Consider the following 25,567-nt stretch of genomic DNA (forward strand, 5'->3'; position numbering starts at 1 on the left):
TCTTATTTTACTGTACTGATTTTTATTTTTGTTTTTTTAACACTCAAAGAGAAAGATAAACACAGGCCTGGAATGCATCCAGTGTCATGCTAAATGTAGATAAATATGTTTCTTAAGCCAGAGGTTGTGGGAAAAATCAAAAGTGAACAGCTGTAGTTAGGAGAAGTGATGTTGTATGATATGATACGAGCCCTGATAACTTACAGGAGAGTCGTATTAAAATGCTGACTAATATTTTGCCATATCATCCCATAGTTGCTCTGGGGAACCATTATCCTAGAAGAAAAACTGAAATTGTTTTCCCTAATATGTCACAAAGGCTTTAAAGAGCTGCTTTTTCTGGCCCTCTGAACACTGTGCTGCATCTTGCAGCTTGCGATCTTCATGAAGTAGCCAAAGCAGCTGGTTTTGCTGCTGTTTCTTTACTGCGATCAGTAAAAATGTCAAATCAGATGCAATATATTATGCTGAAAATCTGTAAATAATGAAATGTCATTTAGTATATATACAAAAAAGGTGGTGGAGGGCGAGAGGTTGTGTTCAGCATACAGCCTGACCTCAGAGGAATCCAAACAATGAGGTCAGATGTCACTGTGGTGCTTTTTTCCATCTTCAAAATAACGCTTGGGGGTGACGAGGGTCCCTTTTGCTTATGCGCACTTACAGATTTGCCATTTTTGTGTATGTAGAGAGCATTTAATTTACTGTGAACCAGTCCAAGCAACACTTTGCAGAGTTTATTGTGTTTATTTGAATTTCCCATTGTAAAGATGCCAGCACTGGTAAATTAAAGACCATCTTCTAGTTAACTATAGACAAAAGAAAGTTTATACACCTCTCCTGTTCAGTCTAGCTCCTGATCTTACTCCACATGTAGACACAGACACACACTCACTCCTAAGAGACACTATGTTGCATCACTCAACACTTTATCTAATCTTTTTCCTCTCTGTTGTTTGTCCTCTTGTCGTCACATAAGCCACAGTCATTTATCATTCTGCCATGAGCTGTGCCTCTTCAGAGGAAACTCAGGTCTTATTTCGCTGTGACACATCCCTGCTGTACAGAACGTCTGTCACCATGGTGATTTTTCTGTCATGCCTACTCCCAGGCCCCCGTGGTCCAACAGGACTGCCAGGAGGGAGAGGTCTTCCAGGCCCGCCTGGCCCACCGGGGCCTCCGGGCCCTGCAGGTTCCCCAGCACCAGCCAGTGCCCGCATCCCAGAACCAGACCACAGTAAGACCCTGCGCAACTAAGAGACCTCATGTAGTTATTATGACACTAATTCACTACAAACATTTAAAATACCCATTTAGGTTTTTGATAAATCGAATCATTTCACGCTGTTAAGGAGCAAAGTTCAAATTCAGTTTAGTAGAACTAGTAAAAAAATATTTTTTTATTCTAAACTTTTTTTACACCTTTTCGCTTAACTGCTGTTAACTGCTGTGCTACTACCTAGTAATGTAGCCATCAGCTGTCAGCCTCAAGCAAAGATGGGGATTTGGGGTACAACACTTCTATTTAACTCCATAAACCCCAATTTATTTTTTATTTTCAGTCTCTTTATTGTCAAACTAAAGCATCTCCATCTCAAAGGACGTCAGCTGTTAGGACTTTTTAAAAACAGCCCACTTCCGCTTGATTTGCTGTATATTCCATTTAAATGTGACTTTATTCCTTTTTGTTTATAAAAATTGGTTCTGCTCTTTTACTTTGGTTCCAGTTATGACTTTTCATAACCTATTATTAACGGACCTAGATGTCCAAATGGTAAATAGGTCCATGTCAGATGTCACCACCTTCTCGCATGAATTGGTGTGTTTTTGAGCCAAACCAGTCACTGTTACTCCACGTCCAAACAAAATCAGCTTGTGTACGCACACAGATTCAGGCAGGGTGACATCAATTTTAAAGACTTCCAGCTTGACTCTTTAAACTAATGTTCACGTGTCTATAGCAGCCTTACAAAAGAAACAAAGAGAATAGGAAACAGGCAAGATGACGTTAATCCTTTAACTGCTACTTGCTCCTTGTTGTCTACCAGCCAAGTAGGACAGAATCAAAGAGTGTTAAATGGAGTCAGAGACAGAGAGATTGACACAGACTTCACATGCTGGGATGAGAACCTGTCCACCCCTGATGTCACTCAACAGCTTCCAGATGTAGGTCGCTCAGGCAGCTGAGGGAAGAGGTGGGGGTGGAGGGGGTGACAGACAGATGGGGGCCCACACCAGCTCTTCCAAGGTCAGCACACAGGCGGGTTTTATACATGGGTTCAGTGGTAAAAACAAAATATGCAGCACACCCGTTTGCAGGCTCCGGGTTCCTGTGTGGAGACGCAGGCTAGAGGTTGGCATGATTATTTCCGAAACTGTGGGTCATTTCTTTCACATCAAAGTAACAGCAGGGAACATAAGACGGGGGTTCTGTGCAGAGCTTCCTTTGGAAAACACTGGATTATTTGGCTTCGACATCTGCATCAGGATGTTGGAATTCCCGTCTGCAGGACTGGAGAGGGTTCCTAAACCAGCGGCCAACACGTAGTACTTAAGAACAGGACTGTTTAAAAGCATGACCTCAGTGTTTGTTAGTGGTCGAGCAGATTTTCATGTTACGTCAAGCCACAGATTCCAGTTTGTTGTAAGCAGGAAATGAAGCGTATCAGATACAAAAAAGCAGCCCTGATTTTTTTTAGTGGTGTGCAACAAGAATCAGGCAGCTGAAGGATGTTTCTGGGTTCTCTTCCTCCACCTTCTCTCTAATTCTCCCGAGGCCTCATGCTGTGATTGGACCTGTGTTTCCTGACAGTATAAAATGACCCAACAAACGTACATTTCCTCTAACATTCACACATGAACCACCCTCTTCAACTGGCCCTTCCTCTTCGAACACATGTGGCTGTGCATGCACAGTCAGTGCTGTTCAACAGTGGAAACTTTTTTGTTATGTCATGTTGAACTTTTATACGTATCAAACTACAGTTTAGTATATTTTACTGCCCTGGCGAAGTCGTGAGATTGAGTTTGACTGTTTATTGGAGTACACTGCCCTCTAGAGGTAAGGCTGATTTGTCACACAAAAACTTAACCATCCACTAAGATGCCTAACAGGGTGCATGTAGTTGGATCAAGAAGTTCATGTTTCTTATTATGAGATATTTTGCCATTTTGCTTCTTTATGAAATGTTGGTGAATGACCAATTTCTTATTTGGCACAGGCAAAATATGGCTCGCTTATCGAGCTTGGCTACCAAATTAGAACCTAATAAAAAACAGCACAATATGGAAATATAACCAAAATATAATTTGTTCTGTGGAGCTCATTGGGAGGACAGATGATGTTACTCATATCACAAGTCTCCTTTTATAGAATGAAACGCATGACAAATAAATTCAACTCAGTATTATAACTGAGGAAAATAAATTAATGGTATTTTAAGAGTTTGTTTAGATGGTGAAGCTACAAAAGTGGATTTTTTTCTGCTTAAAGGAACTCATTTTAACTTTACCAATAGCTTCTGCTTTCCTTTAAACACACGTGCATTTTCTGTTTCAACTTCCAGATCGTGGAAAAGACCCTTTCTTCACCAACACCTTCCACGACTCTCGAGGGATACCTGTTCCAGGACCTCAGGGGCCTCCCGGACCTATTGGTGAGCATTAAACACTCTTAACAGCTTTATTAAAAAATATTAAACTACAGGACTGAATTCAAAGACACCACAAAAATCAAAGTGAAAAATTATGCAGCAGGTTAGTAGATTTTGCCAAAATATCAACAATAGTAGTTTGTATGGCCCCCCACGTGCTTGTATGCATGCCTGAAAACACTGCGGCTGCTAATGAGAAGACAGACGAGGTCCTGGGGGATCTCCCCCGTCTTCTGCACCAGGGGATCACTGAGGTGCAACGTGGGACAAAAAACATTTAGGTTTAGGTCAGGCCAGTGTGCAGGGCTCAGTCAATGGTATCAGTTCTTTTATTCTTTTATCCTCTCCGAACTGCCTGCATACTTCCCCTACATGAGGTCATTGTAGTACACCAGGAGGAACCCGGGAATCACTGTGTCAGTGTAGGGTCTGACAGTGGGTCATAGGATTTCATCCTGATACCTAATGGCATTCAGGGTGTTGTTGCCTAGCCTGTAGAGGTCTGTACATCCCTCCATGGATATACCTCCTCAGCTCATCACTGAGCCACTACCAAACTGGTGCAATGTTACAGGCAGTAAATGTTTTTCATTCTTAACCAGATGTCCAGAAAGAAAGAAATATCCTTCAAAAACAAGTCCACACACTGATGACTACACTTAGGTGTGGTCACAACTTTGTATACACTCTAAACAAACTCAAATATGCAAAATGAACACAGCCCCTTTGCATGTCTTACAGTTTGAATGAACAAGCATCTTGTGCAGTATCTCACTGTGTTATGATCTTTTTCTGTGTTATTATATTTTTATTGTGTACAGTTTGGACACTGACACAAGTTTTGGTTTTCTACCTGTTTTCGGAAACATTCTATAATTCTAATAATAATTCTAATTATACTTCTATAATGGACATGGACAAAATGTGTAGACGCTTTCATTTCAGTTTTCTTTTAAGGGTATACGAAGCCAAAGCTCTCCATGCAGGCTGCACAAGCCATCCTTAAGCTGCGAAAACAGAAAAACCTATCCGAAAAACTGCCACAATGGCAGGAGAGGCAAAATCTATAGTTTGGTACATAATGAGAAAGAGAGAAAGCACTGGTGAACTCAGCAATGCAAAAAGACCTGGACGTCCACAGAAGACAATAGTGGTGGATGATTGCAGAATTATTTGCAGGGTAATGATAAACTCCTTCACAACAACAAGTGAACAACACTATCCAGGAGGCAGACATTTTGATATCCAAGTCTACCATACAGAGAAGACTGCACGAAGACTGCGTGACATCCAAAGCAACCCAATAGTTTATTAAAGCAAAGAAGTGGAATATTGTTGAATGCCCAAGTCAGTCACCTGATCTTAAAGAAATTAGGCATGCATTTCATTTGTTGAAGATGAAACTTCGGACAGAAAGGCCCACAAACAAACAAACAGAAACTTAAAGCTACTGCAGTAAAGGCCTGGCAGGACATGAAAAAGGAGGAATCCCAGCATCATGGTGATGTCCATGAGTTCTAGACTTCAGGCTGTCATTGATGAATGACTGAGCTTTCAGTTATTAAATATGTCCAATTACTTTGAGCCCCTATAATGAAGGGATTGAGTTAGAAATGCTTTAGTTCCTCACATTTTTATGCAATCTTTTTATTCAACAAACTGAATTAAAGCTGGAAGTCTGCACTTTAACTGCATCTGAGTTGTTTCATTTAAAAGTCAATGATTGTCTCTGTCCATATTTTTATGGACCTAACTGTATATACTGATGCCTGTCAGTGATGCTTTTTATATTTATTTCTTTTAATATGCTTTTCATAATCTCCACTGATCTTTCTTCTCCATTTTGAAGATAAAGGCTTTGATAACATAAACTTATGAACACCTACAGGTTCTGTGTGTCACTATGTCAGGTTAAAAAGGTGTAAAACACAAAACTCTTGTGCTAATATAAATCTTTTAATCTGTTTTTCAGGTCCCCCAGGTCCTAAAGGCCCGGTAGGACCTCCTGGTCCAGCAGGACAAAATGTAAGTTTGCTCACAGCACAGCAGTGCACGATAGTCGCTGCATTAGATTTGTTTTTGTACAAATTTATCTGTGTCATTTTCAATTTCCTCTCTGCCTCAAAACAGGGAAAACCTGGAGTGCCTGGAACGCAGGGCCCCGTGGGGCCAAAGGGAGAACGTGGGGAGAGAGTGAGTAAACTTTGGCTTAGATTATTGATTTGTTGGATGGAGGCACAGCGCATGTTAATTACATTTTTGAAAATATAAAAAGCTTAGCTAAAAGACAAGTTTGTAGACATATTCAGAGAAAAGTAAAAAAGCACATGCAGTGCAGTGCGGTACAGTAAGACAATATTAGTTTATTATTAATATTTATTAACATGTTCTCAATGCAGTTAAAGAACATAATATATGCAAGACAATCAGATGATTCAATAAGCAAGTACATGTTTATTTAGATTTATATGTGCGGTGCTTAATGTCTTCAGACTTTTATATCTCATACAACGATCAACCCATAAATATGTCACTTTGTGCGTTCTTCTCTTGCAATAATGATAATAATATAAATATTAAAAACACAAAGAATTAACATTTTATCTTCATGGTTATGTGTTCCTCATCATAATCCCCATCATTCAGAAACTACTTGAACCACTTTTAGCAGTAATAACTTGAAGCAACTGTAATCAGCGTGAAGAATTTTGGCTCACTGTTATTTTGTTGATGCACAGCTCTCTTAAGGCCCCGTCACAGCATCTGAATCAGGTTTTTGACTTTGTCTGGTTCATTGCAACACAACGATTCTTTTCTCTTCCAGCCATTCTGTTTCAGATTTTCTTCGCTTCTCGGTTTTGTCTTGCTTCTGAATTTGGATTTGTTTTTGTTACATAAATAGTGATAGAATGTAATCAGGACTATACAATGATGATTTTTTTTTCTGCTATGCTCTAATATGTAAAACCTTAGAGGTGAGAGAGGATGTACTTTCTTTTTCACAACCATAATGTTAATGAGAACTATCGAAGGGGAAAAAGCTTTAGTTTTTTTTTTTGGTTTTTTTAAGGGACTCTTTCGAAAGATTTAGCTGTTTTTTCTTTGTTTGACAACTTAATGACACAAGTCTTTGATTTTTCAGGGACCTTCAGGTTACCCAGGAGAGAGGGGCTTGAGCGGCGAGCCGGTAAGCCACCTCTGCATGTGGAAAAGGGGAGAATATCAACACCCTGTCATATTGGGTTATTTTAGTATAAACTACATTCACCAGCAGCACTGTAAACCACATTGACCAACAAAGCTGCAATCAGAGAGAGAATGTGCTCTTTCTTTTGATGTGAACTGCTGCATCACACCAATTTTTCTGTTAACATTTCTTCACAGGGAGCACCAGGACCAAAAGGAGAACCGGGAGAGAAGGGATTGCCGGTAAGATGCCAGCTGCTGGTAGTTCACAGTTCAAATGGTGACACACAGCCTGAACAAGAAGTCGTAGTCAGGAGGTTTCAAAAGTTTTAATATTAGGCATGAAACGTATGCTTAATCCTTACATTTCTTTCACTTGTTTCTCATTTTACAAGAGCAATCCAAATGTAAGATATTTTTATTCATGTCATCATCTCTTCACTGTGTAGCCAAGTTCTCAGTTTATGCTTTGATCTGTTTGCAGTCACCATATTTGTGGTGGTGATTGACCACAAAGTGGTGATTGAGCAGCATCTTTTTTTCTCTCAGGCTCAGACTTTTCAGACTGTTGATTGTCACGTGGTCTCTGCTTTACTTTGTTGTTTATGTTTGATCATATATGACTGTATCGTTTGATCTGTGTGTGTTTGTACGTTAACGTGTTTTTGTTTGGTCCTCGGGGTGTGCTCTGGACTGCTGTCCTCTTGACCCTAAAGCTCCCTCTGCAAGCTGCTGTCCCCATGGCTACCTTTCACAGTCATCTTTTCAGCATCTGACTTTGGCATATACATCTAAAAATACAAAAACATACCAAGAGAACAGCTCGATGCGGTCATGTCCTTTTAAAGGCAAAATTCTTTATTATTCCATGTGAATTAAAACAAACTGATTTCACAGACTATCGAATATTCAGTGACTCACAGAAGAAATGTGCGAAATGTATATGCCAAATCACTCCATATGTGTCAGTGGTGGGTGGTGTTGGTTTAGAGGTGTTGATGTGGTGTGAGTGGAGTGGATACAGCTATCCCCTTTTCTCCCCCAATGCAACCTTGCATGAATTTGTCCTAAATTGCTATACTGAATAAACTATTCTCTTATCTGGATGTGTTAATCAACTAAAAGTATATCTAATGACTAATAACAGAGTGCGGTTAAAAACAGAAAAAAGGCAAAGTAGATGTAAACTTCCAAAGAGTGTCTGTGAGGCTGCATTAAAGCCAACAAGCATAATATGTTTACTGATTTTTAGGAGGTGCGGCTTATTGATAGATTAAACTTATGACGTGATTGTGATGCAGGATGAACGGTCAGAGGATCAAGACTCATCCTGAGGGGATTTTGAAAACCTGTATCGAGCATCATGGCGATTAACCAATAATGCTAAGATATTTTACTAAAACGACAAATGCTCGCCTCCAGCTCATTCAGGAGATGATTCACAAACTAGAATTTGTTCTCTGGAGACCATCAGTGTCTTAATAACAACGTCCTTTGTCCCAAATCTGACATAGTTTAATCTGAATCAGAAATGCTGCTGCCATCTCTAAAGTTACATTGTTTATAATAACTTTGCCTTTTTTCTTTAAACATAAGGTTGTATTAATTGCTGCATTTTGTAGTGGGAATCACCCAAATCATCAGCTATTGTCTGCACGCTCTCTTTTGTGATGTCTACACTTTTAGCTGTCTCTGTATGCTCTATATTTCTTTTTCATCTACTTGTGTTCTGTTTGAAGGTATGACTCGTGAATTGTTAGCTCATCCTTTAACAAAAGACAACAGACTTGAGAGTAAATCTAGTCTGGCTTCATTCTGTCAGGTGATGGTGGGTTACTGTTGTAACCACAGTGCTAAGAATGAAACTGTAGCGCTAAAGCAAACATATTTTCCTGGCTGAACTGCTGCCTGACAAAAAGATGCAGATGGCATGATCAAATGCATATCCTGGAACAGTGTTATGTCACCAGCATGATGCAGGTCCATAATGTGCATGCTGATGTTGCCCAGCCCAGCATGGCAGAGACTGACTATATATGGAAGCATGCTCCGAGTATGAGGGCGGCGTAGAGAAATACAGGGAATGGATAATATCTGACAGTGCTGGGCAGATGTGTGGACTGTTTTAACCTTCTAACTGCTGGACTGTGTTGAGAAAAATGACTTGCACCTTGGCGAGCAGTTCTTTAGCTTGTGCTCCTTACCTTGACGGCTGTATCTATCTTCACAGGGGGACGGAATACATCAGATCAGAGAGGCGCTGAAGATCTTAGCCGAGAGGGTTTTAATCCTCGAGACTATGATCGGTATTCATGGTGAGTAGGAGGCCTGCGGCAGGGTCAGCTTTAGGCAGGGGTCAAAGGTGGGCGACTCAAACCCCCACTCTACCTACCGAGGGGTGGGAACAGTCACGAGCAGCCCCAGGACTCGGGCTCGTGTTTCCACACCCTCACACAGTCCCCCCCTGTCACTGCTCTCTGATAGGACATTAGCTTGCAGATGTTCCACAACTTGCAGGCAGACCTTGAGCTTCTGACTCGCAGGGTGACACTGCTGGAGGCTATCATCTGGCCAGGTAACGCTGAGACATCCTCACCCGCAGAACTGCTGGCCCCCACTTACCTTCTTGACAAGATCTAAAGTGTTAGAAGCTAAAAGCAAATTCTGATAATCAGTAACTGAACTACGAAATGTTGTTGTAGATGTGTTTTAAGAAATGCAATCCTTTAAAGAAGCTGTTTTGGTACTATGACACATGTGAGCCTACAATCTTCTGCCAAGGTTTTACTTATAGATGTTTGTGGATTTTTCTCTTCTCACAACTTTAAGTTTGTCTCACTTGGTACACTTCTGAGCACCAATAATAATTAAAAAATATAAATATTTACCTAATATTAAAGAATTATCAGCTTGTTTCATAGTGAAGTAGAAAGACTCAGAGGTCTACACCCTGACAATAAAATGATTGAAAATAAAAATGTGCCAAACTGTCACTGGTTTTGGCTTTTCCAGTGTGATGAATTGGTGCTCTTCTTTTTTAAATTAGCTCATCTTTTGGACTCATTCTGGACCATTTGAAGGGTGCTGGAAAATTAAGATGGACATTTTTCCAATAAGTTTATAAGAAACACACAAAGCATATTAGTCAACAACATATTAGTCAGCTGCAGCTTGCCTAAAACAAGTTAAGAATCCACTTATAGGTTTGGATTAGGACTACAAAGTGCACACATACTGGTGGAGACGGAAGTGCCGTTCCAACTGCTGTCTTTCTTCAACAGAGCCTGATCTAGGGTCTGGGGATGGACCGTTTGGCACATCCTCCCCTAGTTTCTACAGAGATAAGCGATCAGGTTCAATTCCACATCGACTTGCTTCTCCTCTGTCCTCCGACACCAAGGTTCGAGGAAAGTAGCCACCCCCTGGCTCACCCTGAGGATCACAGGCGGGGGGAGAGGCTTGACTTCCCCTCCTATAAGTTTCATCAACACTCAACAGAGTTAGACGTTAACTGACACCCTCTCTGGGCTGTATCATCTAATATAGGATGGGGGACACCTCAGGGAAACTCCACTGGTACTCGACAATGCCCTGCTCCATCGGGAACCTGAGAACTAGTTCGAACCCCATCCATCGCCATAACCAAACAATTTACCTTTACACAATACTTCCAGCTGCTCTTTCTGTTTTTCATTTGTTTGGCTACAGAACTCCAAGCCTCACAATTAGGATGGTGAAAAAATCTGAATCTTCTGTGGTGCTCCTCGAGCTACAAACGGTCCTGGAGAATAAAGGTCATTTAGAGTAATCATGTGAAAGAGAAGTCAGATGTGAGAAAAGTGACTGGATTTGAGTTTTTGTTGCTTTCACAATATAACTGCAACCTAAACAGAATTCATTATTTAAGCACATGGAGTCTGTACAGTTTGCGGGACACGACTACACAAACAAAACTCCTCCTATAGTATGTAATTTGTTATGCTTCTATCATATTGTTTAACTCAATGTTATGTAGTGCACTAAAAAGATTAAGTGATCCGTTCACTAACTGAGATAAGTGCTGATAACGGTGATTTGTACTGTTCTGGTCCCTCCCCTCCTCCTCTAAATTATGTACTGATAAAGCGTTTCGACATTTAAACTTGGTAAACGTGCACAAACATTTGCATCTTGTTTAAGCCTCCACATATTTAGAAACAGCCATAAATGATGTTGCAATCTGGAAACATGTTGAAAGGAAAACAGACCTCACAGGATATTTCATGATCTTTAGCACACACACACACACACACACACACACACGCACACACACATATGGAGAAAATGGCAAAACTGTTACGTTAACTTGAATATACTTTTACCACTGTTGTGCTGGTAAACTGCTTATACTGTTATGATGAAAAGACTTTTTTTTCTGCATTTATTGTGAAACTATTTAAAATGAACTGTAGTTTATTTTGTATGCTGTTGTGTAACCATTTCATACTTTTAACTTTTTTCTTGCAAAATGTTTTACAGTGTTAATATAATCCTGTCTAGATGATCGGTGTAATAAAAATAATGTCCACTGTTTTTTATTTTTTTATTTTATTTTTTTCTCTTTTTTACATGACACCAGTATTCATTAAACACTTTGATAAATAAAATGACATCCACTCTTTCCACCATACATTTATCTTTGCATATACAGAAAATCTAAACTCTGCATCTACACTCACGGCTGTAATTGTTGTTATCAATAAAATAGTTTTTCAATTAACCCATGGGGAACATACTGAAGCTCAGCAAAACCCAAGCATAACTTCGGTCCAGACTTGTGAGGCGAGTTAGGTGTTTGGTGGCAGTGGGCTCTTCCCCTTAGATACCACCACAGCTTGTTCTCCGATGCTGTCTTCTATAAGCAAGGAGATGGCGCCATCTAGCTGTTTTGATGCTGCTAGAGCCACAACAGCTTTTTCTGTGGGGAAGCCCATCTTCTCCAGCTGCTGAAGACTAGGAGGAAACTTTGTGTAAGTATATATAAAGTACTGTGCAAAAGTCTTGAGCCACCACTCACGACGCTGCGCACCGTGCTAAGTTTTCAGCTAATAGCTTTTGGGAATCACCTCATTGGTGCAAAACTATTTTATATTTGTCAAACTGTGTTTTCTTAGGGAGTTTTCAAAGATTCAAGCAAAAAAATTGAGCAAATGACAAATAATGTATTTTTGTGACGGGCTGCTAGTAACAAAGTGTCTAAGCACAACCTTTTATATGCTCGAATGATTGATAGGTCGGTGTTAAATGGTTTAAAAAAAACAAGAAAAAAGAAAAGCCATTCCTGGATTAAATAGAAAATACAGGGAAAAGCAGCCAATGTCAGAAGACCTTTAAACATTGCTCAAGACAACTTAAAAGAAAGTCTGGAAGCACACTGTAAAAACAAAGAGGGATGTCTCAAGACTTTTCCACAGTATTCTATGAGAAAATCGAGTAGTACTAGGTTTAAAAAAAAAAAAAATACATACACACACATCTGCATACTGACATAAAATTCAAGATATTAAGTTATTACTAACCGCAAAGAGGAAACCGATGATTTAGGAACCTCCACTTTTGCACCAGGATCATCGGGAGCATCCTGTAATGAGGCCAGTATCCCCGCTCTAAGCATCTGCTCCTCCAGCACCTCTGCCTCAGCAGTCACAGTAGACTCCTCCATTATCCAGGCAGGCAAAGGTTCAATCCATGAGCGGTGGTTTGAAGCAGAAGGTTGGTTCATTGGGACAGCAGCTGACTGATCTACGGGTATCGTCTGAGAAACTGGTTGAGATCTGTGACAACACACGAGGTTAAAATGTTCAGAATAAACACAGGTTAAGACCAATGAATGTTCATTGAGACTTGTGATGTGAACGAAATGAGTCACACCTGTGTGAGGTAGCGTAGCTAGGCAACCTTAACCTGGCTGTGGTGGAAACATACATCCAGTCAGGGATGAAATCCAAGACTCTGGACTCCTCCAGCTCCTGTAACATCCCGATAAAGGGCTGATGATCTGAGCGATACATTAAGTATTATATAGAAAGACTTATGAATATGGAAATGAACATCATCAAAGATTTAAACCTGGAGAAACAAATTGAGAGTTCAAGAAAAATAAGAGAAAAGTGAGCTAATAGTAAAAGTCCTAATAAGTCAAAAAACAAGTAAAATTGTTTCTCTATAAATCACAATATAATGCTTTTGGTTTCAAACAATTGCAAAATCGGGGTAGGATACAGTTGTGCCCAATGCATATTGCACAGAAGTGAAGCAGAGCTGGTGTCCCGGGCAGCAGCAGCAGACCAATCAGCAGAAAAAGCCACGGGAGAAACCAGACAGGCAGACATCTCAGCACCCTCCTCTGTGTCACCTGTCGACACTGTGCTGTAAATAAAGCAAGCTGGACGGCAGAGAAGCCAAAGATCCGGCTCGCCTCACCCCCACCAATAAAGAGGAGCAGGGTGTAAAGAAAAGGTAGTGCGATGATTGTCAGGGTGGAGAGGACGAGTAAGGCGAGTGTCCCCCAGCGGCGCTCCTGACAAGATCCAAGCAGCAGCACCAGAGCTACACTGACCAGCAGAGAGGGCAGCTCATCATGGCTGAGAGCATACAGGAACACATCTGAGGAGGGGAAGAGGTCATGCATATGTTTTGATTTTTACCAATTCTTGTCTGTGAGATCTGAACTCAAAAAAAGGGTTACCTGTGAACCTCGGGAAGTCTCCTCCTGGACCAACACTGAGACTTGCCTGGATGCCCCCAGCATACATCAGTAGCATGAGTGTTACCAATAAAGAGGTCCCCAGGCAGAAGCCAGGACGACCTGATCCAAACCAGAACCGCACTGACGACATACAGTCCAGCATTATTCACGATTATTCACGATCAGCTGTAGTTTCTCTACTCACTTTTTGGAGGGTTTGTTTTTTGCTATAGTGGCATAATATTGGTAAACAAACATATGCTGGTTTGCATAACACGAAAAATAGTTTGTGGCATTAAACTGAACCCATTATTGTCCTCACAGCATTAAGACAGCCCGTCAAAGATCCTTCAAACTGAGGTTAGTGCCTGCAGAAATTCCACCAAAAGACATGAAATATCTAACTAGTACGACAACCTCTAATTTCTTCTGATCGTATATAAAATAGCCATATCCTCAAAGCGTATGTGATGAAATATTTTAAGGAAAAAAAGAATAATCAAAGCATAACTAATAAAGTCCTACAATTATAAACAAATCTCCAGTGTGAAAATATTCAGAAAATGAAAGCAAACTTCCGCGTTACGTCTTTTTCTTCGCAGTAAAACAATAGCATAAAGATGCACTACCCCCACCTGCTGGACATACTGCTAGCAAGCCGTCAACCACCAGCAGGATTTAGATTATTATTTGAATGAACTGTTTTCAAAGACATTTTTTAAGATCTGGCCAAGAGGGCAGAAGAGATGGAAACAAATATATGAAAATTGTTCTATAAAGATTTTTTTAAGTGGCCCACGAGAACTGGTCTAGTTACGATCTATTACCCAGAGTGGGTATAATCACGCTAAGTCATAAGGATACTTGAAAAACAGGTATTTATTTTACTTCTTGTATAACCCCTCCCTAAATCACGTTGACTTCCGAATATTTACAAATCAGCGTTTTTTTATGTTGTTTAAAATTTAAAAGCACAGACTATGCGGCTATTATTGTAAACGTACGTGTCGATTTGTGTATCTAATCTGTAATGCTCTCGCTACAGCAGCCCCCAAACAGTATCGCGTTATGTCGCGAGATTTCGCGGTTGCCGCGAAGAGAAGTGCGTTTCTGCGGCAGCATTCTTCGTCCATTCGTCTCTTGTAGGCACACTAAAATGGCGTCTGCTTCGGGTGAGTAAAAAAATTGCGACAATTGCTGACTTTTAAAGTAAATGTTGGTTTTCATTGAAACATTAATTTACATGAATGTATCCTAATTGTGAGTATGTTTGCATAGTTTGTCTTTTTAGCCACTTTTCTTCATTGAATAACATGAACTTAGTCGGCTCCGCGTCCGAGGCCTAGACAAGTTAGCTCGTCGAGTCTTTGCGGTATTTACTCCGGATGTTTTTTCATTTGTGCACACTGCGTTTTTCCGCATATTACCAATTTAAAACTAATCCTGTTTAACGGGTGCGTCGATCTCTGAGTGGTTTCGTTGGCTGTGAAGTAGTGTATAGGTTTAGTGAATGGTCTAGTTGTCTCCGTTTTGAATGGCAACCTAAGAACGGGCCTGTAACGTGCGGCTCGCGCGCTAAGATCTGAAACTATTGTTTCTTGTTTTATTTTTTTTAAACTAACCCTTTTTCCCCATTTACAGATTACAGCTCCTACAACCAGACCGGGGCTCAACAGGGGTAAGGTTTTTCAGTTACCTTTATTAAAATGGCTTTGAGATTTTTAACCATCCAATATGACCTAATTCTTTCGAAGAAAGGAAACAAAGCGGAGATTAGGGTGGATGCAAATGTAAACCTGTATATATTTTTTAAAACCAATATGCAAACATGGATTACTTTTGGTCGTTTTGTAACCTTCTTTAGATCGTAGTAAACATCTTTTGGATAAAGACCATTTTAAACAGCGCACAGCATGATATTTTTTTCAGGCAGTACCCGGATTTCTGATGATCCTAAAATTTTGATGCATATGTTTACAGGTATGCTTCCTATGCTGCCCAGCCCTCACAGAATTATGGACAATCTGCTCAGGTACCATTATTGATTTAATTGTGCAGATTTGATCAAAGCATGCCTTGTGCTTAAAACATTTAATGATTGTGGGGGAAACTTGGGATGGTTATTTGTTTACTGCTGGCAGTCATATAGGTTGTTTGTGCTTTAAGCAAATGGAGCTTTTAAATAATGCTTAGTTGAGGTTTATTGTGCCTAATGGCTACTGTATTTGGTCTTTCAGCAAAGCTATGGCCAGCAGAATTATGGCTCATATACCCAACCTGCTGCAGCAGCTGCTGATAGCAGTTACAGTCAGACAACACCTGCAGCTGGAGGCTACCCCCAGCAGCAGCAACAGTATGGATCTGGATCATATGGCCAACCAGCATCAGGTCAGTTTTTGTTTTGTTTTAATTTATTTATTTTTAATTATTCTGTTGTTAAACAGTCAAATTACAATGTGAACAGGAATGAATATCAAATATCTTTTTTTTCTCTTTGTGATATGTGATGTCTTTTGTATAGCTGGCTACCCTGCTGCCCAGTCTGCTACTCACAGCTATTCACAGTCAACCCAGGGTTACGGAGCCAGTGGTTATGACAGTACTCCTGCTGCTGCTGCTCCAGCTGCCTCCCAGTCTTATGGCTCTCAGCCAGGATACACGGCTCAGTCTGCCTACCCTGGTTATGGCCAACAGGCTGCTCCCACTGCCCCTCAGAGGTATGAACATCTCATCTGACAACAAAATAACACGTGAATTCCAGAAGAACATGCTTATCGGATTACTTACATTTTGTCTGTGCTTTGTCTCCATCAGTTACAATGCTAACAGCCAGCCGGCTACTTACAACCAGAGTAGCTACTCCCAGCCAGCAGCATATGGTCAGCAACAACCTGGTTACCAAGGCCAGCAGGCAGGCTACAGCCAGCAGCAGGGATACCAACAGCAGACCCAGCCACAGCAACAAGCTCCTCCTGCTTACCCTCCCCAGGCCGGTGGATCATATGGGCAGCCTCCAGCCAACCAGTACAACCAGCAAGGTGGACCACCGAGTTACAGTCAGTCCGGCCATTACAGTAAGCTTTGCTTTCCTCCTGCCTAAACAGCTGCTCTCTCAACTAAGCGCATCTGTTCGATTCCACTGTGATCATTCTGTGATGACTGCATGTTTTGATATTGTTGTTCCTCTTGTAGACAGTTACAGGCAGGACGGGCAGGGTGGAGGTTCTGGTTATCCAGGCTCTGAGCCTACGAGGTACCCTGGAGTAGGGGACAGCAGGGGCCTTGGAAGGGACTTTGACCGTGGTGGAATGATGCATCGTGGGCGTGGAGGCATGGGGCGCGGCATGGGGTAAGTGTCTTTCTTAAGCACTTAATCTCACATTTATTCAGTCTTTGCAGGTGCCGTTGCCATTTGAGGCAGAGCTGAGACAAACCCTGCTGTAACGTCAGAATAATACAGGAAAACATAATGGCAGTCTTGTAAGGGGAATTTATTAGCATTTGATACTGATTCATCAGCAATCGGTGCTAATGAATTGCATATAGCTAGTATAATACATGCAGTGGCATATGTTGTATATGCCAGCAATAAGAATGAGTTTTGTCTCAACCCTGCCTCTCTCTTGGTCAAAGGTAAGAAGAAGAAAAAAGTGCCGATTTTGATCAGAGACCTGTGCATAAAATTTAGGTTGGACAGCTTATATCCTAGACCACGATTTGATTACTGGGCAGTATCAACAGTATAGCATAGGAAAACGTAGTTTCAGATTTCAACGTTTGTCAGGGAACATGGTACAATCTGTAAGAATATCTACATAAAGACATACAGAATTCTAACCCTACTTTCTTTAGTTTCCCACCAGTTCAGTTTGTCAGCATGCTGAATTATTCTCTGTAGAGTGACTAACTGGAATAATACAGTTAGATGCTGGAGTCTAGTCCTGTAAGGTCATATATTACGACAGGTATTTTAAGAAATGTATAAATGGACGCTGGGCTCATGTAGCACATTAAGTTCCATTTCACATGCACGTTTGTGTTTTACTAGAGAGCAGTATTTGGGTCAGTACATTTTCTTGATAAGTTTTATTTATTATTCATTTTTTGGCAATTCATTGGTGGTTTTTCAGAGTCTCATAGGTTTCTAAAGGGCAACCGGTGACAATATGTATTTGTCCCCATTTCATTGGGTTGAGAAAATGCCAAAAAAGGCGGGAAATGGCACTTTAAATTAATCTAGATGTTTAAATGGTTGTTTAAAGAAACACCTCAAAAGTAAATGACATCAATTACAAGAAGACAGAGTAATTAACCATCTATTTTAAGAATTTTTGTCATTTGCCGCTCTGACATTACTCCCAAAAGTAGTTTCTCATTTGATGTCATCTCTTGGACCAAAGTAAGTTTTTGTTTTTGTTTTAAAAAAAATAATCTCAGGTTAATAATCTCTTTCAAGGGTTACTTTGATGTTCAGATTTATTTATTTATTTTTTACTAACCATTAAAGCAAAAAAACAAAACAAAGGACAGTAAGAACGGTAAGCCTATATTAATGGCAAAACACTCAGAGGGAAGTTTTAATAAATTTCAAAATCCTGGTTAATTTTCTGATACACGTGGTTATTTTCCAGCCATATACTGGCTGTTTTTTGGTGTTTTTGACAGCTTGAGGAAAGAAAAATGTAGGTATAGTGGTTTTTTGACGTTGAAGGCATGGGAAAACAGGGCTTATTGAAGGTATGCACAGACCCATCTGTTCCAAAAAATATATAAAGATTTCTCATGGGGTGGTTAGTGTGGATGCATTCAGTCCAAAGTGGATTTTTGTTTTGTCATTAGTCAAATCTCAAAACAGCTTTTGGGTGCACTATACTTGTTTTAAGGGTCTTGTGAAAATGTATTTCTCATGATAAGGAAATTGGAACACATCCTGGACACTCTCTCTGGTACTTCCATTTAATAGACAAGAAAATTGTCTACAGATTGAGCATCGGAACAGGTTTTCTATTGTGCAGATGTGATTTTTACCAAGTTAAAACGGTTACAGAGACACATTTCAGGTGTTTGAAGTTCATCAGAGGGTTGTACCGTCATGTTGTACTGCACATTTGGTTTGGTTTAGAAGAGCTGTTTAAAGGTTTAAAAATACTATTTAAAATTCATACTTGCGCTATCAAGTTTTACATCAGCAGCCATTAACGTGACTATTGGTAACATGACAGGGGTTTGGGTTTTTTTTGGTTTTTTTCCCTTCTTTTGGGAAAGAATCCTGCCCAAAGCTTGAATGAGCAGTTTTGTGGCAGAAATGCACGGGCATCATCGGGTGTTCATTTCAGGTGTCCATTTTAAGGTGTGTTTAGAATTTTTCATGGTTATTTTTCAGTGGCAAAAGTTGTTTTTTTTTTGGGGGGGGGGTTGTTTTTTTTCTCCTTCCTTTCCTTTTTAAGAAAGAGGGTTCTGCATGACATCTCTGGTTTTTGGTGGCGCAAATGCACACACACAGACACTGAAGTATTTCAGCAAATCTCATACAAGGCCACACTTTAAAAGTATAATATAAACAAAATAGTTCTCAGTTAGAAAGCATAAATAAGATTAAATCATTGTATTTCAGATGCAGTGTAGCAGGTTTCTATCATTAAATTTGAAGATTAGCTTAGGTTTAGCTTTGCACAGGTATATTTATATATTCTGGGGGGAGGTGGGGGGCACGTTATGTCATTCTGAAATGTTTTGAATTGTTTTTGTGGTTTGGAATACAACTGTTTGATCACTTTCTTTTGAGCACATTTTTAACATGCTTTGTCACATTTATACCGTACAGGTAACAGTGAGAGCCATTTAAAACCATCTTTTCTCTAAAAAGTATCTGTACTCAGTACAGAGCCGCCAGCTTAAGCAGCAGAAGGAGCTTTAACAAAGATTCAAGGTCTGCCATTTTTCAAGAACTGAGGATGGTGGTTTTTATGAGCATGATGGGTTCTTTAAGCGACCAAGTCTTTGTTTTTAATTTCCCTTGGTAAACTATGTTTAAGAAGAAGAAGAAAACGAAAAGTTTTGGTGTTTTGTTTGGAAACATGTATACTTGTATTTGTTTTTATTACCTGGTGAATGTAATCACTAGGCCTTCTTGTGAAATTTCAGATGCATTGTCTTATTTTACATGTGTAATATCTGCTTGTGCTGTAATTTTCCTTAGAAGTAATGTTAGTGCGGCCATAGTTTGTTTCTGGGTAAAACTGTATTCCGTCAATGCATCTGAAATCTTTTCTATCTGTGTACAAATGTTTGGGTTTTGTCACAATTTAAATACCAGTAAAAAATGTTAGTTTTTTATTTATTTTTTTTCATGTGTATCCTCTACTAAAAAATGTTTCTGAAGTTGTTTTTAGCTAACTAAGGAATGGCGCATAATTCCTAAACTAATACCCTCAGTTAGATTATGTATTTCTGATTATGGGGAATTTTTATTATGTGAAAGTTGCTGTCCGGCTAGTTAGAATGTTTTGATTACTCCCTCAATCAAGCCACTTTGCTCGAGCCATGGAAGTGGCTGTAAAAGGGAAATCGCCTTCATATCTCCATTTATTCCCCCATAGCAGCGCTGGAGACAGAGGTGGCTTCAGTAAGCCTGGTGGTAAGTTAACGAGTATTACACTGGTTAGTCCTTTCAAAGACTTAAACTTTTTTGAGCAAATATGCCTCGAGTATTGATGTGACATACTTTGTGGTCGTCAAAATTTATTTATACAAACACATCTGAAAATATTGGAAATTATTTTTTTTCCCATTGCCTGAGACCATTCTCTCTGGGGTACTGTATAGTTCAGTCACTGCTTATGGTTTGACACTTGAGTTTTCAAAAGGTTAATCACAAATTTCAACTCGAATGCGTTTTGTTACTGCTTTAAGAAATCTGAGCAGAATTCATGGGGTTTTTTGAGGATTTGCTACTGGTCTAAGAGGCTTTTCAAATGACACACAAATATTTGCCAAAGGGTCCAAGGTGTCCTATTTTCAATTCAATATATCACTTGTGGGAATTGTGTGTACCTTAAGGTGCTATTTTCAACTTTTCCCAATATGGCTGATGCGTCTATAAGGGAGTGTCTGGATTATGTTTTGTAGTACTCTTTAGGTGGAGTTTACTAAACAAGAGTTCTCAACACTGACTTGTATCAATCTGTTTCTTTCCTCCTGGCTGATGGACCACAGGACCTATGGGCGACAACGAGCGTGAGATGGGTGAGTCACTAAACTCCTGTTAGGTTCCTTGAAATTGGTGTTTCATAAACTCTGTACAGCTTGTTTGTTTTTTTTGTTTTTTTTTTTTTTGTTGTTGTTGTTGTTGTTGTGTTTTTTTTTTTTTTTTTTTTTTTAAATAAGCAACTGTTTAAAAACAAAAAAAAAATTGTAAATGGGTTTCCTCGTAGGACGCCCAGAGGAGCAGGATGACTCAGAGAACAGCACAATTTATATCACAGGATTGACTGAGAAGGCTAACCTCGAGGAAATGGCTGAATTCTTCAAACACGTCGGTCCAATTAGGGTAAGAACACTTTATTCTAAATGTAGTTGCAAACACACCTAATTAACAATAAAGTAAATGTTTTTTTCCTTCCCCTCTTCTTTCTACACATCAAGATTAACCGCAGACTTGGCCAGCCTGCGATTAACATATACACAGACAAGGACTCTGGAAAGCCAAAGGGGGACGCCACTCTGTCCTATGAGGAGCCAGTTTGTGCCAAAGCAGCTGTGGAGCATTTTGATGGTACATTTCATCGACATCAAATCTTTATTATTATTAGTAGTAGTAGTAGTATTAATATTATTAGTAAACAATTTCTTCTTTCTTTAAATATTAGGAAAAGAGTTCCAAGGCAGAAGACTTAAGGTGTCCATGGCACGCCGAAAACCCATGATGGGTGGAATGAGAGGTGGTATGCCTATGCGAGATGGCATGATGGGACGTGGAGGTAAATTTTGGTAGTGATGGACTGTATTTTATGCTGTTATTGCTGTACTTGTGTAAATCTTAATTGATGGTAGTTTGAATTTAGATAAACTCGCACAGGAGCCCTGTAGCGTGTTTTATGTGAACTGCATGCTAAAATAGCCTGAGTCCAGCTTCATGATTTAAAGGTGCTGTGATTTCCCTATAATATCAGGTATGATGGGCCGTGGCGGAGACCGTGGTGGTTTTGTCCCACGAGGTGGTCCACGTGGTATGGGCAGAGGTGGACCGACAGGAGGCAACATGCAGCAGAGAGCCGGTGACTGGGAGTGTCCTAATCCGTATGTATTTTTTTCATTGTGTACCATCTTGGTTTTTTGATACTTTGTTGGTTTGTCAGAACTTTTTAATTCATGTAATCTGTGCTTCCAGGGGTTGTGGCAATCAGAATTTTGCCTGGAGAATGGAGTGTAACCAGTGCAAAGCTCCCAAACCAGAAGGGTTGGGTGGTGGCCCTCCATTTCCCCATGGAGGTGACCGTGGCAGAGGTGGAATGGGAATGCGTGGTGGCAGAGGTATGGACCGTGGCGGTCCAGCAGGAGTCGGAGGGCCCGGTGGACCCGGCGGCCCTGGAGGATTCCGTGGAGGCTGGGGAGGTGACCGAGGTGGATTCAGAGGACGTGGTGGAATGGACAGGGGAGGGTTCCGTGGGGCCGGCCGTGGAGGACCACCGATGGACCGAATGGGTGGCAGAGGTGGAAGAGGAATGGGACCACCAGGGGGCAAGATGGATATGAGGTAGGGTTTAGGCTACCTGAAACGTGAACTTTAGTGCCAGTCTTATTACTCTAAGTAATTTTATGACTACCTTCTAATGCTGAATTTGGACATGGAACTGAAACTGAAGTGTTTGCTGTCCTTCCTTGGTTTTGTTTGCAGGGATCATCGTCAGGAGCGCAGAGACCGACCTTACTGAAGGAGAAGCTCTTGATCGTTTCTCTTGTGGAATTTGATTTTTAGAAGAATTTTCTTTTAATTTATGGTTCCGAATTTTGATGGTTATAGAACTGCTCTCACGCAACCTGTGCAGTTACATTCATATCGTTTCCATATTTTTTTTCCTCGTCATTAGTTTACCCATGTTTATGCTAAATCTTGTATTGTGCATGTTTTGTTCTTCCTGTTATTGCTTTTTTCTTTCTTTTTTTTTTTTAAAGATGCAGATTAGGTTTGACTTTGTGTTGTAAAATCCAGTATTTTTCATTCATTAACGAACTGTCCTTTCCCATAACTAACTATTGTATGTTGATAAATGTGGGAAATAAAATTTTACTTAATTAATGTTGAGGTTTTTTTGCTTTTACTCAACTGTACAAATTTTAAGCACCTAAGTAATTTAAAATCATAAAGGGACCTCTGTACACATTCACACTACTTACATAAAATAACATCTCTGAACTGTACATACTCAGAATTGTTAAACCAAAGATTTTGGCACTTCAGTATTTCTTTGAGGCTCTTTCTGCTTAAGGTGTGTTTGGTATGTTCTTTGAGGAAACACGATGTTAATCTTACTCAAATATTTGATGGGGATTTTAAAATCATATGATGAATGAAGAAATTTATTCCAAAAAAACTGGAAGCAGTGTCGTTATTGTAAAAAAGGTATTTCCTAAGGAGCACAGATGAATGTTTTTGGTAATTGAGAGTAGAGATGGCACGATACCACTTTTTTATGTCCGATACCGATATGAATCCGATATAGTGTTTTTTAATCAACAAAACTGTTTTTTAAATATCTTGCTGCATTTTGTATAAGTTCATACTCAAGTTTAAAACAACAACTACACTAAAGCTATTCTGTTATACCTGTATGCAAAAAAAAATATTTCATAGTACAGCAATACTGATCAATCTAATAAACTTAAACCTACACCATCCTCCCTATTCTGGTATTTTAAAGAGTACTTAGCATAAATATTAAGCAACATAACTAATAGGGTTCCAACTCCCAGCAACAACAAAAATAAAAAAATAGGGAACCACCCCTCACACTCCACCTCATGATGCTTAATCGACGTAATCAACCTTAATTTGATGCAGTGTGGAAAAAAAAAAGCACAGAAATCAATTATTTTTCAAGAAATATTAAATAGATTCAACATCTTTCTTCAACAAAATTGCAGACTGCACAGATGGTACCTTCCCAAAGGAAAAAGTACTATAGCTTACTAGGGTATATATATTAGACTTAATAGTTACTATATACAGTAATGGACTTCTATACATTTTGCATCAAATTAAAACTTTGGCTGTCAGATAATTATTTATTAAAAGCTAGACATTTTAAATGAGAATAAGAAAGAAAAGTATGTCTTTGTGCCCCCTTTTCCCTGTTAATGCCCTATCGGCCCCCCTGGCTAAACTTTGCTAGATCCGCCCCTGCACAGTTACCAGCGTCAGCTACGTAGAAAAAGATCCTCGAGTAGAAAGTAATAATAAATAAATTCTAACAACAGCTGATCAAGCTTAAACGTGCTGCTGTTGTTCAGCCGCTGGTTTCCTCTTTCTGGTGCAACGTGGGCCAAAAGCAAACTAGAGACACGGACTCGCGACAGAAAAGCCGATCAGCTGATCGTTAAGCAGTTTCATGATTGAAGTAGCAGCAAGAAGAGGCAGTCGCTTGTTAAGCTTAACGCAGGAATGCTTTACAAACATTCAGAGATGGACTTACACACTTGCTTTACTTCTCTCGGGATAACTTTGTCGGAGATGAAATGCCGGGTTGCTAGCGAAGCTCCACAGGCTATCCAGACCACTGACAGGTCCCGCATGCCACAGCCACTCTATCACGTGATGCATACTGCGCCGACGTGCTAACGTTCTGAGGTGAGTTACGGTGTGTTGCAAGTTTTGTGAGGTGCTTTCGTGATATTTAATGGATCGGATTACATTTTTTATTTTTCTCTGATATCCGATCCAGTAATTTAGGTCAGTATCGGACCGATACCGATACGTAATATCGGATCGGTCCATCTCTAATTGAGAGATGACATTAATGCAACTTGGTTACATTCGCATAACTTGGGAAGGCAAATTCTTCCCGTAATTAAAAAGTATTAAATTGAATCTTTCCCACTAAATTTTGGGCATTGAGGCTGGTCAGGTTTTTATGGAGTCCTTGTGCTATTGCACACTTTGTATTTCATCTGCAATGTTTTCTGAAGGGTTTTGCACATCAGCACACACCAACCAGTTTGGGTGTCATTTGTGCCAGTTGAAAACAGGATACACAGCCTACAATTTTAATGGGTTCACCTTAAGTTGGACAACAGAAGATTTGGAGTGAGTATTAATGAGTATCCATTCTGCCTTGCATCAACGGTTCAGTCTGGCAGGGGTGTAATGGTGTTAGGGATACTTTCTTGGCACACTTTGGGCCCTTTACTACCCATCAAGCATCATTTGAACACCACAGCCTGCCTGAGTCTTGTTGCTGGTCATGTCCATCTCTCCATAAACAGTGTACTCATGTTGCTGTGCCTGAAATGGCATCCAGTCACCAGAACTCAGTCCAGTAGAGCACCTTTAGGATGTGGTGGGACCGGAGATTCACATCACGAATGTGTTTCAGTGGTAACCCACTCCACCCTGCCTTCCTTTCAGCCTGTTTGCAGGCATTGGAGGGCTGGTGTAGTTCACTTTCCATCAGTGATGCTGGAAACACCTGGGCCCAGTGTGCCAGAGCTCTATAAAAGCCCTCAGAGCTTTCTGTGGCTCTCCTTCCTGAGGCATTCCTGAGCATTGCATACACAGGTTTTCCACCCTGGTACTCGTTAACACCATTGATTGTACTGACTACGCATTTGTGTGTATCTCATTTTTTGTTATGGGGAAGTTTTCATCACTCGCTTTACAGTGAAATGCCTTGAACAAAAGGTGACCGAGTCAGGCTGTGAGCCCTCTGTAGGCCCAGAATAGCGTTCTGTTTTGTTATTTTTCCATTAATGTAGACGATGTAGCGCAGTTGCAGGTCTGAAAAGC

General features: G+C 40.2%; 3 protein-coding genes across 5 annotated transcripts in view; 2 read left to right on the forward strand and 1 right to left on the reverse strand.

Annotated features, from left to right (window-relative positions):
* Positions 1 to 10,786, forward strand: part of emid1 (EMI domain containing 1) — a 55,047-nt gene extending 44,261 nt beyond the window's left edge. Inside the window, exons 10-17 of one of the 2 annotated variants that reach the window (XM_085294385.1) lie at positions 1,112 to 1,237; positions 3,567 to 3,656; positions 5,626 to 5,678; positions 5,784 to 5,846; positions 6,796 to 6,840; positions 7,038 to 7,082; positions 9,324 to 9,414; positions 10,121 to 10,786. In XM_085294385.1, the coding sequence (XP_085150511.1) occupies positions 1,112 to 1,237; positions 3,567 to 3,656; positions 5,626 to 5,678; positions 5,784 to 5,846; positions 6,796 to 6,840; positions 7,038 to 7,082; positions 9,324 to 9,414; positions 10,121 to 10,254 (647 nt within the window). In that variant the 3' untranslated portion in view covers positions 10,255 to 10,786. Of the gene's footprint in view, positions 1 to 1,111; positions 1,238 to 3,566; positions 3,657 to 5,625; positions 5,679 to 5,783; positions 5,847 to 6,795; positions 6,841 to 7,037; positions 7,083 to 9,069; positions 9,155 to 9,323; positions 9,415 to 10,120 lie in introns of both variants that reach the window. The other variant, XM_085294386.1, reaches the window with a different exon arrangement.
* An 879-nt stretch (positions 10,787 to 11,665) lies between these two features.
* Positions 11,666 to 14,597, reverse strand: rhbdd3 (rhomboid domain containing 3). Its single transcript, XM_085294387.1, has 5 exons — positions 13,567 to 14,597; positions 13,101 to 13,484; positions 12,750 to 12,876; positions 12,398 to 12,652; positions 11,666 to 11,831 (listed from the first exon to the last, which is right to left on the reverse strand). Exons 1-5 carry the CDS (start codon positions 13,727 to 13,729, stop codon positions 11,666 to 11,668), a joined length of 1,095 nt encoding a protein of 364 aa, XP_085150513.1. The 5' UTR covers positions 13,730 to 14,597.
* A 53-nt stretch (positions 14,598 to 14,650) lies between these two features.
* On the forward strand, positions 14,651 to 22,864 carry ewsr1b (EWS RNA-binding protein 1b). 2 transcript variants are annotated; one of them, XM_085294382.1, is made up of 15 exons: positions 14,651 to 14,738; positions 15,208 to 15,244; positions 15,547 to 15,598; positions 15,804 to 15,954; positions 16,088 to 16,283; positions 16,381 to 16,640; positions 16,759 to 16,915; positions 20,166 to 20,203; positions 20,782 to 20,811; positions 21,000 to 21,115; positions 21,211 to 21,340; positions 21,435 to 21,545; positions 21,738 to 21,864; positions 21,956 to 22,321; positions 22,463 to 22,864. In XM_085294382.1, the coding sequence occupies exons 1-15, from the start codon at positions 14,723 to 14,725 to the stop codon at positions 22,497 to 22,499; spliced, it is 1,824 nt and encodes a 607-aa protein (XP_085150508.1). In that variant the 5' UTR covers positions 14,651 to 14,722; the 3' UTR covers positions 22,500 to 22,864. The 2 variants fall into 2 exon arrangements, with proteins under 2 accessions (XP_085150508.1, XP_085150509.1); XM_085294383.1 differs by having other exon boundaries at positions 20,169 to 20,203.
* The last annotated feature ends 2,703 nt before the right edge of the window (positions 22,865 to 25,567 follow it).

Source organism: Mchenga conophoros, linkage group LG12 (assembly GCF_057382185.1).
Source record: "Mchenga conophoros isolate Kocher_MC1m ecotype Shallow Benthic linkage group LG12, M_conophoros_male_GT1.1, whole genome shotgun sequence".
NCBI lineage: Eukaryota > Metazoa > Chordata > Actinopteri > Cichliformes > Cichlidae > Mchenga > Mchenga conophoros.